This window comes from Sodiomyces alcalophilus (assembly GCF_042370955.1).
Source record: "Sodiomyces alcalophilus JCM 7366 unplaced genomic scaffold ACRALscaffold_3, whole genome shotgun sequence".
NCBI classification, from domain to species: domain Eukaryota; kingdom Fungi; phylum Ascomycota; class Sordariomycetes; order Glomerellales; family Plectosphaerellaceae; genus Sodiomyces; species Sodiomyces alcalophilus.
This window is the reverse complement of record NW_027263534.1, coordinates 1,471,772-1,484,303: the sequence shown is the minus strand read 5'-3', so window position 1 is coordinate 1,484,303 and position 12,532 is coordinate 1,471,772. Positions and strand designations below refer to the sequence as shown.

Below are 12,532 nucleotides of genomic sequence, written 5' to 3'. Positions count from 1 at the left end.
CGGGTGATGCCTCTTCTGCAGAGGACGCCGCAGACGCTGCTGATGCTTCTGGCGCCGCTGGTGCCGCTGGTGCCGCCTTAGGAGGTCCCCCCGATCGTGGGGGAGGCGCCACACTAGCTGCCCTCCCAGTAGGCGCATTGTCCAATTCCCGGCTTTTCTGCTCTCCCTCCTTGAAGTAATCGTCCATCAGGGCCTTGTTCGGATTGTGTCCCTTCTTCTTACTTCTCGTCGGTGCGCTCCTGGGCACGGCTCCCACCATCTGCGCAGGCACGAGCAGGTCCGCCGATGGCGGCGCACCGGTGGCCGCGGGCGCCAAGGTATCTGGGCCGGCTTCGGTTGGCGGCGGTGCGGCGCCTGATGCCCCTCCGTATGGTGGTACCGCATGTTTCTCTCCGTCAAACAAGGTCTCTCCCGGTGCGGACACGGGCTCGTTCAACGGCGCCGGCAACCGATGGAGCGCCCCGTACCCCAACACGCATCCCAATGCTCCTTCGCCGCCCCACTCCCTGCTCGGCTGGATCACGACCTCCCTCGTGACATTGTATTCGTTGTTGTAGACGTACAGCCTTAGAGGTCGGCCAATGTAGTCATCGACCAGCTCGCTCAACCCACTCTCGCCATGCAACACGCCCTCGGGGCTGGCGAGGATGTAGTCGCCGTAGGGAAGCAAGCCGGCAAGATCCGCGGGTGAGTTGGGGGCAACGTCGAGAACATGCCAGATGTTGGCGGCGGCGGCGAGGGGGGTCCACTGTAGAGTGAGGCCGAGGGAAGCCGTCTCGGCCGGTACGGGGATGTGCATCTCGCGTGTGCGCTGGCCTTTTGCGTTCCAGAGGCCGAGGGATACTGTACCACCTGCGCAGTTGCGGGTTTCCTGGGCGAAAAGGCCACTGTTGGGATTGTCCTGCGGGAGTTTGCGCTGTTAATCGGACAAAAGAACATGATAAACCGGCGGCAAGTATAGGGAAGCTAGAGACGGGGAAAGCGATGGACGTACTATGGGCCTTCCATTGATACCAATGATGAAATCGAACCAGGGCTCTATTTGTAGCTCCAAGTTTGTGTTTCTGAGTACCTGGAAACCAAAAGAACCCTCGCTGTTTCTCTGTGTTGGTTGCTCGCCGTCCAGGCGGGACATGAACCGGTTCAGCGCATTGAACATTATGTCGTCGTATTGGCCTTGGAGTTGTCCCTTGGCGGGGATGTCCGATTTTTGTAACCAGGAGGCAGTACCTGTGGGGGTGTAGAGCGTTCGTAGGGTAAAGGCACGGCAAGTGGTTAGCACCAACGAGGATAGATAGGTAGAAAGTTAGTGTTTCGGTCGGAACGTCAGCGCCTGGACAAGTTGCTGTCAAGCTGGCATTTCATCACCATAGCTGGCACGTACCTCGCCTCATCGAACAGAAGCCTACGAAGTCCTCCTTTAGGCCCCGTTCGACAATTTCAACACGCTATTAAAAAACGTCAAAATAACCAAAAAATGCATAGCTCAAGACCCACCGATGCATAAGCACCCCGTTTTATATGGTATTTTCGTAATAAACACATTTTTTATATCAACCTCTATTATCCCCCTATCACACCCCTATTTTCAAAGTACCACGCTAATAGGGATATTCTTATTAACGTTTTTAATAAGCTATTAAAAATTTATAAATAAACTGCTCTTAAAGCAAAAAGGAGCTTTTTCGTTATTAACGATTTTTTATAAGATAAGCTCTACTCTTAGCCGCGCTATCGTAGGCGAGGCTAACCACGATACTATCACCACCCATAATAACGATACTATCCTAGAACTTAAGCTTATAGTTCTAATATACCTCGTATAACGAATTAAAGTCACTCTATACCCTTAAAGGCGTGAAAATACCTCCTGCCATAGCTATAGGAATAATCCTGCTATAACGTTAAGTATTATACAGGGACTATTTATCGGTTCGAATATAGTATTCCGGGACCTTTTTAGGATTAGTTAGTACGAGTTTTATTATCTTATAGAATGGGTTATACGGAATAATACTATTAGAGAAACCTCTTACTATATAATAATATAAAAGGTTATAATCTTCCTTTATATTATCGGCCACGGCGTCTCGTTACGTAATATATACTATAGATTCAAGATCTTATTAAACACAGGATCGCGTATCTTTAATAAGGTCCTAGGAGCGACACGTTAGCTTTATCTCGAATATATCAGGAATCCGCCTATAGGATATATATCGCGGTATATTTAATTATCACGACGTAATAATTAATTTAACGGCTATATTAAGGTAATTAATAGGACGTATATTACGGCCTAGATTCCGCTAAAAGCATAGCGGCGATACTATAATCGGAAGGGTTAGCTTATATAAAATATCCTAGCGGTAGTCGATTTCGACCTCTTATTCACGTATATCCTAGCAGGGGCCGAAGGCAGTATAAACGATTCCTTGTTACTTTAGGAGGCCTTTACTAAAGGTACCTTCCACGTACCTAATAGACGATTCTACCTCGTAGATAGTGGGTTTAGTAGCGATATTCGAGGTATCGTTACCCTATTCGACGGTAAGACGTACTACCCCCAGGATTTCTCTTAAGTAGAGTAGAGGCGACTATCCTTAAAGGAGAGGTTTAATCGCCTCTATACCGGGCATCGTAGTATTATTAAGCGCGTTTTTAGTATACTAAAAAGATCTTTTTATATTATCGGAGGGAAGGTACCCGAATATAGCTTCGAAAAACAGGTTAAGCTTATATATATAGTGACTAATATCTAGAACTTCGTTAGAGCTATACGCAGTAAGTTAATAGCTATCGTTAATAAGGGATTTAAGGATAAAAAGCGGCTTTTACGGCTAGCCGCTAAGCGTGCCGATTATATAATTAATAGGAAGACTAGGCTAGAGATACGATATTAGATAGCTAAAATAATAAAATAGCAGTAATAAAAAGGAATAGATTATTATTATAAAAAGAAGAATAGTTAATATATTAAATTAGTATATTAGTAAAAAGAGTAGATAAGATAAAGGTATACCCCGTACTAAGCCTAACTAGGCAGGTAGTAACTACCTCCAATTAATTAAATATATATAAATAAACGTTAATCCGACTTAATATCTACTAGGCTACGCCTACCACGCCCACTATTACTAGTATTTCTATTACTATCTTTAACGCCTTCTTTAATAAAACCACGCTTTTCTAAGTACTTCCTCTTTACCCCTATTCGTAGTGTATTAAAGATAACTACCAGATTAGGATTTTTGGCGAAGAATTCGCTAACCTCGACTATACTCTTATCGCCGCCTAATTTAATATCAAAAAGGTCCTAATAATCAGTAATAGCCTTCTCCTAAATAGGCGTATTTTAGCGCGTTAATAGCGCGACTATCCCGGCTATTAGAGGGTCGGCAGGCGTAGGTAAGTCAGGCGCTAATTCCTTTTTACGGTGGCGCCGTAAAGCGCTATCTAGGATATCGTTATAAGGGATTAGCGAGGCCGAGTAGTTAGTATCTGGATCCCGCTATTATTTCCGGCTACGCTTAGAGACTAACGGAGGCGTTAGCGTGGATATCGATTACTAACGTTTACGCCTAATATCTAGCTCTTGAACGTTAAGAATAGTCTAACCCGTCGGGATAGTATCAGGCCAAATATAGATTAAGAGACTCTCCACCTAATATACGCCACCGCGCCTACGAATATATTTACCGATATCGTTATACTTAGCTATAAAATTAGCCTACTACTCGTTACTAGCTTCGATTATACTGCTTTTATCGTTATAGTTATTAACGTCGGACTTATTAATAAGCGTTAGTACCGCCTATAGCTCTTTTTCCTTATTATTAAGCTTAGATATTATTGCCTTAACGGTTAGATTAGCTAAAGGAAATACCTCTTATATATCAGGCAGGATCGCGGCCAGGGCTAGTCCTTTTACTAACCTCTTATTACTAATCGCGAACAGGGTATTATCACGATAGGCGGTAAGTAGGCGTTTAAAGAGTGTATATTCGATATTATTATTCTAGTATACACGCGATAACTGCTTATTAGACGAAGAGTCAGTGATTTAGGACGCTAAGGGCTACGATAAGGTGGGTTTTTAGCTATTCTTATCGTCTTCGGATATATCGCCGTTATTAGAGGCGTTAGAATCGATAGTATCCTTTACTTATATAGAACATAGTAGGATATCTATTATAGGTTTGTGTAAGGAGTAAAGAGAGTCGTTAAGACTATAATAAGAACAGGTCACGAAGCTAACCTTAAGGGGGGAATGATTATAAGATTATTCGTTAAGCCCTTTCCACTTAGGACTTAACGGGAAACACCCTACTTAAGGACTAGTGATTATCCTCCCTAGGACCGGTATATAATAACCTAAGGCTCTAAGACTATAGGTCTTAGGCCAGCTTAATAATCCTAAAACCTAACTCGGTCCTAAATATCCCTAGGGTTAACCTTAGGACCGGTTCCGGGTTCTTAACACATTCCTTAACGCCTCTAAGCCCTATCCGAATCCCTTAAACGGAATATCCCTAATATCACGCCCCTCCTTCTAAGGCTCCTATCCATAGGAGCTGGTAACCGTTACTAGTCCGGCCCGTCCGTTAATGTATCCTAACTCGGGGACAGGCAGGCCGGCCTAAACTCCACCTATCAGGGCCACTAACTCCCTCCTTATCCTCCTAAGCCGACTAGCCTAGTCCTTAGCCTAACTTATCCTTCCTCTAATTAACTCCGTCTATCTTATATAGTATAACCGTAGTCTTTATAGACTAGGAGGCCTAGTTATCCTTAGACAAAGCATAACTTCCCCGGGTCCTCTTTATTTATCTTCTTTACCGTAACTATACTATAATTAAGCCCTAGGCGCTCCAACTAATCCCCTATCTAATAAAGGGCTCTAGCCAGAATAAACCATAATCCTAAAACAGATATTAGAGCGGCGGTATAGGTAGTAAATTATAGTCCTTATTACTTTCGCTATTCCTTAAGGCTCCTTTAACTACTCCTCTTATACTACCTCTATTATTAAGGAGGCCTAAAAGGTTTATATAAAGGATATTACCACGATAAGGCGCGTTATAATATAGTCCTAAATAATAGAAGAACTTTATATCCTATCTCCTTCGCTACCTTTCTCGCGGCTTATCTAACCTAAGGCTAGGTAATAATAAGGCGTGGTATCTATCGCGTTACCCATAATAACAAAGCCCTTTCATAGACGCGTGCACTATAATAGCACCCTAGGCGCGTCCTTTATTAACTAAATAATTATAGTATAAAATCTATAATAGGTAATCGTATCTAGGTAAAAGGGGAAGGCGTAATATAAGAAGGGCCTATATTAGGTTATACGACCCTTCTAATATAGGACTTTTCTATCTACCTAACTCGTATTATTATTTTTCCTCCTCCTTACCCTTTCTTATTTACCTATCTATAATAATAATAATAACATCGCTATTATAGTAAGTCGTTTATCCCTATCCATAATAAGGGTATTAACTTATCCTATAAGCTCCTTATTAGGGTATATATTATCTCTATATAGTTCCGTGTATTATGTTTAGTCGCGTAGACCTTAGGCTAACTTATAGTATTAGAATAGACCACTATTATATAATAGCGCCCTTAGCTTTAGCTAATAAGCATAAAAAGTCTGGTATAGCCGGTAAATCCTCTAAGAAGTCCGGTAAGGCCGGCAAAAAGTCTAACACGGTTAGCACTAAGTCTATTAAGGTAGCACCTAAGGTTATCAATAAGGAGATAACTAAGACTGCTAGGAAGAAGGCACGGCGGGCCGCTAAGAAGGCTTAGGCTAAGGCTAAGGACGCGGCTATAACGGCTACTCTTAAGCAGTAATAGCAGCTATAATAATAATAGTAGTCTAACTCTTTATCGGACTCGTTATCGGATTCATCCTCGGACTTATCGTCTTCTTCCTCCTTGGAGGATAAAGCTATTAAATAGCCGGGCACGGCGGCTACTCTAGCTAAATAAGCTATATCGGTTAAGACTATTAAGAAGCCGGCTATTACGGCTACTTTAGTTACTAAGTCGACTAACCCTCTCCCTTTAGGGCGTATTAGTTTGTTATAGGGTACTCTCGAGCCCCTTAATAACCTAGAGGGCGTCCTTAACTATACTAGTTAGGATATCGTTATAAGCGGTGGTACCGATAAAGCCACCGTTTTTAATAATAAAGAAGCTAACTCCGATAGGTTATTATCGTTAGAGTTCCCTCTATCCATAACCGGGTCTAGCGATAGACCCTCGGACTTTAGCAACGGCGGCGGCGTTAAAATACCGGTATATCCCGTTATTTTAGTTAGGTCGGGTCTAAAGCTATATACTCCTTATAGGCGGTACGCCCGTATACTAGGTTCTCTAGTACTACGTGGCGATAGCGCCACCGGTCCTATCACTATATAGCCTTACCGCGGTAATAAGGTATCCGATAAGTACTGAAGAAAGGCGAAGCCGTTACTATGCAGAACGGCTTAGGCAGTGTGATCTCGGATAAGTCTTCGATAACAGGAGTGCTTAAGACCACGAAGTGTATATAACCAAAACAACATATATAATAAGGAGACCTTCAGAAAAGGTTCCTGGGAGTGCGCGCTGCTCTGATTAGGGTAACGTAGCTTAAACGAAGTGAATATAATGAACGTGGCAAAACTTGGGGTTAAAAGGATGATGATTGTGTAGGATGGATGAGTATCCTCTGTGTCTGGGTGGCGTCGCCATGTATATATAATGTATAAGATAAATGAAAAAGATACGCGCGTCCTATAACGTTACGTGATATCCTAACGATATAGCACTAGGTCTCCGATCCACCCCTCTATAATCGGCCCTAGTTATCTTACTTACGTCCTCGTGGCTATAATAACTCTAAATATAATTAGGTTACCCTGATTAAGCTAAGTATAATCTAGCAGAACTATTCTAAAACTTATTTACGCTTACGGAGAGTCCGTCCGCTAACTATATAGTCCTCTTTCTCGGTATAAGCTCTCTCTATAGTAGTCGTAACTATATCCTTATCCTACTTAATTCTAGTATTATATCGTAGCTATCCTTCCTAGGGAATCGCGCGTAAAGGCGGTATATATAAGGAATTATTAATAGCGGTATCGTAAAGTATTATATAGTAGATATTATTATATAAGTAAACCTAGTTGTCCTAGGAGAATAAGCTAGGCCTAATCGGGCTAACACGAGAGTCTATAGGGCGAGGATTATATAGTCTATAGAATAGGTAACTATAAGATATCTTAATACCTTTATCTTACTCCTTTATATCCTTAATCTATTTACCCTGGATATTAATCTTCCTAGGCTATACTAAGACTTTCTTTAGCGATATCTAAATAACCTTATAACTATTTAAGTTAATACTAGCGAACTTAGAAGGTTTAGAGGACTTAGGAGTCTTCTTAGGACTTTTCGTGACCTTAGTGACCTTCTTAGGCGTGACCGGTGCTAAAGGCTTCTTAGAGATATTCTTAGGCGTCTTAGGACGTACCGGAATACTAGTATCTTTTTTAGGAGTGCTCCTAAGTAGCGCCTAAGTCTTCTTTTTAGCCTGATTAGAGGAACCAGGGATAGCGGGCTTAGACTTAATAATAGGTTTATTAATAGGGGTGAAACCTATGCTTTTAGGAGGAGGTGGCTAAGGGGATTAAGGAATTACCGGGACCGCTAGTGTCTTTTAATAACTAAAACCGAGGATCGTTTTAACGTAAGATAGCCACTCTTCCTTAATATAACGAGTATAAGCTACGCTATTATTCCTATAATAACGTCCTTATATAAACCGGTAAATCTTAGAGCTTTAAGGGAATAAGTAGCCCTTTTAGATAACCGCTTATATCTACTCGATAACGAAAAGGCCGTATAAGTAATTATTAGTCTGATAAGGGCTAGGAATAATATAGAAACGGCGTGTAAGACTAGAGACGGCCTTATTAGGTGTATTAATACTACGTAGCTAACCTATAGCGTACTTAAATAATCGTAAAAGGCGATCTTTAGTATTACTAGTATTTTAAATGCTATTATACCCGTATATACACTATATCTTTTAATCTATGATTAGACTAACGAAGTGGTTATCGAAGTGGTAAATAATAAGGACGAAACGGCTCCTCTTAATATAGTTAATTTCCCTAAGTGGTTAAGGGGAGTAGACTATAGTACGGCTATTTAGCTCCTAGTAAGGCGTAATACTAATCTAGGCTATAGGACGGGTGTCCCCTTATCTGCGCTTAAATATAGCACGTATTATATCTTTTAAACTGCCTCTTTTAAGCCACCTTTTATTTATTAGGTTATAGTAAGTCCTAAAAGAAGATTATATTACCGGGTAAATATCTCTTAGTCTCTCGCTGAATATACTTATTATAGGAATATAAGGTAGTATTATATTAACCGTGGTAGCGTTAAGTTCGCTATCCACCGCGTTCTTAAGAAGACGTTAGACTATATATATATTATCTTTAGGCTATTAGGGGAAACCTATAAAGGGGGCGGCGTTATTAGGGACGTTAAATAGACGATACGGTAATCCTTATATAAGGAACACCTATCGGCTATTATTAGGGTTATTAATACGGCGGGGGCGTGTGGTCTTATCGATAATAACACGGGTAGTAGGGATAATATTAGCGGTAAGGACGGGATTAGCGGGAGCCGGCTCCTAATAGTTAGTAAGGGATATAGATATTCTTAATATCTCTATTAGCCTAATCACGGTAACGTATAGGTAGAGGATATAGGGGAAATATATAAGGGTAGCGGAGTAATAAGTGATAAAGAAATAGCTAGCGGGGTAAGTTAGAAAAATAAACTTAACGATATAGGAAAAGAGAGGAAAAGAGGGAAAACGGGTTAGCTAGAGGTGGTGATAGGGGATATATATCCTTTATCGACGTCTAATATTTCTGGGTAGTGCCTCCTTTACGAGACTGGCTTTAACTAGGATTTCTATTACGGCTACTAGTTAAATAGGGTCGTGATTATTAAAGAAAGGGTAATCCTAATACTATTTATAGTTTTCGGATAAAGGTAACTTAGTGAATTAGGCGCGGGATCTAAATACGGAAGTCGGCTTACCGTATAACCGATCTAATTAGACAAAAAGATTAGATAGCACCTTTTTTATTATACCTATAGTCGCGACTATATAATAAAGCGATATAAGGAAGGTAATCGTGAATCACGCTTAAAGCCTGATTTTTTTAGTAACTTAAAATAGGCTATTTATTTAACTACGCCTTCTTAAGTCACTAAGCTATAAATCGCTAGGCTATATTACCTATTATTAAGGGATATAAGGCGGAGGGCTGCTAGCTAGAGGCATATCTTTTCGGGCTCTGCGTTTTTATATTATTTTACGACTCGATATCGCGTTTTCCTACTAACTTTTTATTATTAATAATAATAAGATTATCGATATATCCGCTAAAGCTCTAATCACGGGGCTTAATAACCTTAGCTCTTATAAGCGTAAGAAAGCCGTGGCTTATTAGGAGTCGGTCCGTCCTATACCGTGCTTCTAGTCTAAGACACGACTTATTATAGGTGCGGTTAATAAGTATAATGTTTTTACGATGGTTTAAGATATAGTGGTAAGTTCTCTTTACGCTTTTGGTCGTGTTACCCTGATCAGGGCAAGCTGATGTTATAGATACAGGTAAACTCGTACTTTATTTAGTACGAAGTGGCTAGTAAGGGTGGCGCTTCGTATATCGAACTGGATTTCGTGGGCCAAGTTATCTAAGGTAACTCTAAGGCTGCTATCGCAGGCCGGGTATAGGATAGCCTACTAAATCTTACTAATAGAGACGTGGAATAGGAGCTATTTAAGAAGGTAAGGTTTAGTAATAGTTCTTCTCTGTTTCGTCGCCGTGTGTTTATAGCTAAGGACCTTACTAGTCCCTAGAGGGAGTATATTATAAAGACGGTGACCTAAGCTTATACGGTTAGAGCCCTGATTATCTAAGGGTTCGGGGTTATTAATAAGGTGCCGTGCTAGTGTTATAAGGAGCGGTAGTCGGCTATAAGTAATCGGGTTAATAATAAGATCACTTATCCTTTCTTTAAGTGCGTATCATTTTAGCGTAATAATCGATTTCCGGACTACGCTAACTACTATTTTTATAAGATAGCTTATATATATCGTGATAATAAGCTCCGAAAGCAGTTCTATTAGTCTAATTAGGAGGTTTTATAGCTAGATAGTAACTATATAGGTATTAGTCACTCTAATCTATATACTAAGGACTTATTAGTGCTGCTATAATCCGTTTACGATAATAAGATATATCCGCGGCTATCGCCTCAATACGGCGTCTTTATAGTAAGCACTATTACTTTATACCATGAAAGTGCTTAGTAGATACGCGACGTTTATAGAGGAAGGGGTCTTAAACCGTGGGACTATATAATAGCATAGGTCCCTATATTAGCGTATAAATATAAGGACGATCTTAAGAAGTTCTGTTATACTATTTAGAATAACCCGACGAAAAGGGATTAAGAAGAGATAGTAGAGTGGTATTATATTCCTTTTATTTATAGGGCTTAGGTTTAGCGGTATAAGTCGGAAGTATACGGCCCTAGTAATAGCGACTATAAGAGTAAGCCGGAGTAAGATATAGATAGGTGATTCGGGTAGTAATTACTATAATCAGGGTAACCTTAGTATAATTAGGATATTTTTATTTTAGTACACGGCGTAAACGGGTAAAGGAAAGATAAATAAATAATAAATATATTTAGTGGATATATCTTTATAGTATCCACTTAGTTAATACGTGTAAATAGAAAATAATAATAGTAAAATATAAATAAAAGGAACTAATAAATAAAATAATAAGTGGAAGGGCGTGGAATAGGGTAATTAGGGTAATAAAGGGTAAACGGGAAAGAAATAGGAAAAAGAGCGAGTAAAGGAGTCCTAAAGGTAGTATTTTTATTTTAGGGGGGTGGTGGTTAGTTTTTAATAATAAGTAGATAGCGGTGCCTTATATATCCTCGGCCCTAATACTATATATAAGACTCCTATTAAGTGTAGTATTACCACGATTAGGTTAACTAGGTAGGAAGTAATAGTAAGGGATAAAGTATAGGGTCCTAGTATAGTCCTTATACTTACTTAGGTTAAAGTCAGGATCTCTAGGGATATAGACTTTAACTCTTCCTGATTACATCGCTTTCCGGAGCTCCGCTTCTAACCTCTTATAATACTCGCCTAGTATATCCCGGAGTCTCGCTAACCGTTATAGGAGTGCGTTAACGGTCTAATTAAGGGAACTAGCGTTATCTTAACGCTTATTATCCTTAGCCCTAGTATCTTTATTAGTGGATTTACCTAGGAGGAGGGGTGCTTTAACTAGCTCTTTATCGATAAGGACGCCGCGGGCAGGGTACGTAATTATTAGTTCTTTAGCGTAGTCCCTTTCTAGTATCGTCTAGTCCTCCGGCTCCTAGTATCCGTCTTTATCCTGGATGAATTTCTTAAGGCGGTTAGCGGTAAAAGTAACGCCCTAGAGCTCTTCCCCTAATAAAGTCGATAACCTAAAGGTCTTATTATCCTAATTAAACGATATAATACGAAATAGGCTATTCTAGTAGTAGTCTAGCTTTTTATCGCGGCTTATATCGATAGCTAGCTTAGTATTATATATAAGGATAAGGTCGCCGACTCGGAGCCTTTGCTTACGCAGGGTCCTGACTCTTAAACGGTTAATAGAGTCCGTCTTCTACTACCGTTACTTATTAACTATATCGGTAGTAGTCCTCCGGTCGGCTTCTAACTAGGCGAAGGCCCTTAGGCGTAGTAATATCTTTTCCTTAGGGGTCTTAACGCGGCCCTAGTTAAGTACTCTCTAAGTAAGGCAGGTCGTCTTAATAGGCGTGATAGCCTTATAACTATAAAGGAGGTAAAAGGGGGTCCTCCTAGTAAATACTTAGATAGTCGTACGGTCTGCGAAAAGGACTATAGGCAGGATTTTATATAATATACCGCGGTAAATCTTCTACTAGATAGTAAGCGCGTAGGCGATAGGCTTATGCCCTACCTTATTTAGGCTATTAGCGCGGGGGTAGTAGGCAGAGATAACCTTACGCTTTATTAGGTACGCCTAATTTAGCTTAATCACGCTGCCCTTATTCTTAGGTCCTCCGTCTATAATAATATACTAGTATAGCCTATACCGGTAAATAACGTCTTCCTATAGGAATATCGCGACGGCTTATAATATATTCTTTCGTAGTAGACGGGCTTTAACCTATCCCGTGAATATATATTAAGCCTTTACTAAATAGTAGCCACTAAGATACTGGATATTAAGACTTACCTATATAAAGGGGAGGGCTTATTAAGGTAGTTAAGTGGCGATTAGGGGATCCTTATATGCTTTGCCTTAGCGGCTCTAATACTCGGCGTATACTTTAATAACCTCCTTAGTCTGCTTATAGATACCGTCCTAGGTGTATAAGGGGGTAAGCTTTTAGTATATCCTAT

At 40.5% G+C, this 12,532-nt stretch overlaps 1 protein-coding gene across 1 annotated transcript; it reads right to left on the bottom strand.

Moving 5' to 3' along the window:
* Positions 1 to 67: 67 nt before the first annotated feature.
* On the bottom strand, positions 68 to 1,159 carry ACRALDRAFT_2082456 (uncharacterized protein; the record flags this gene model as incomplete). The annotated part of the gene is made up of 2 exons (XM_071022427.1): positions 68 to 901; positions 995 to 1,159. Coding segments are annotated over 2 exons (999 nt in total), but the record flags the coding sequence as incomplete, so codon positions are not given.
* Between the last annotated feature and the right edge of the window lie 11,373 nt (positions 1,160 to 12,532).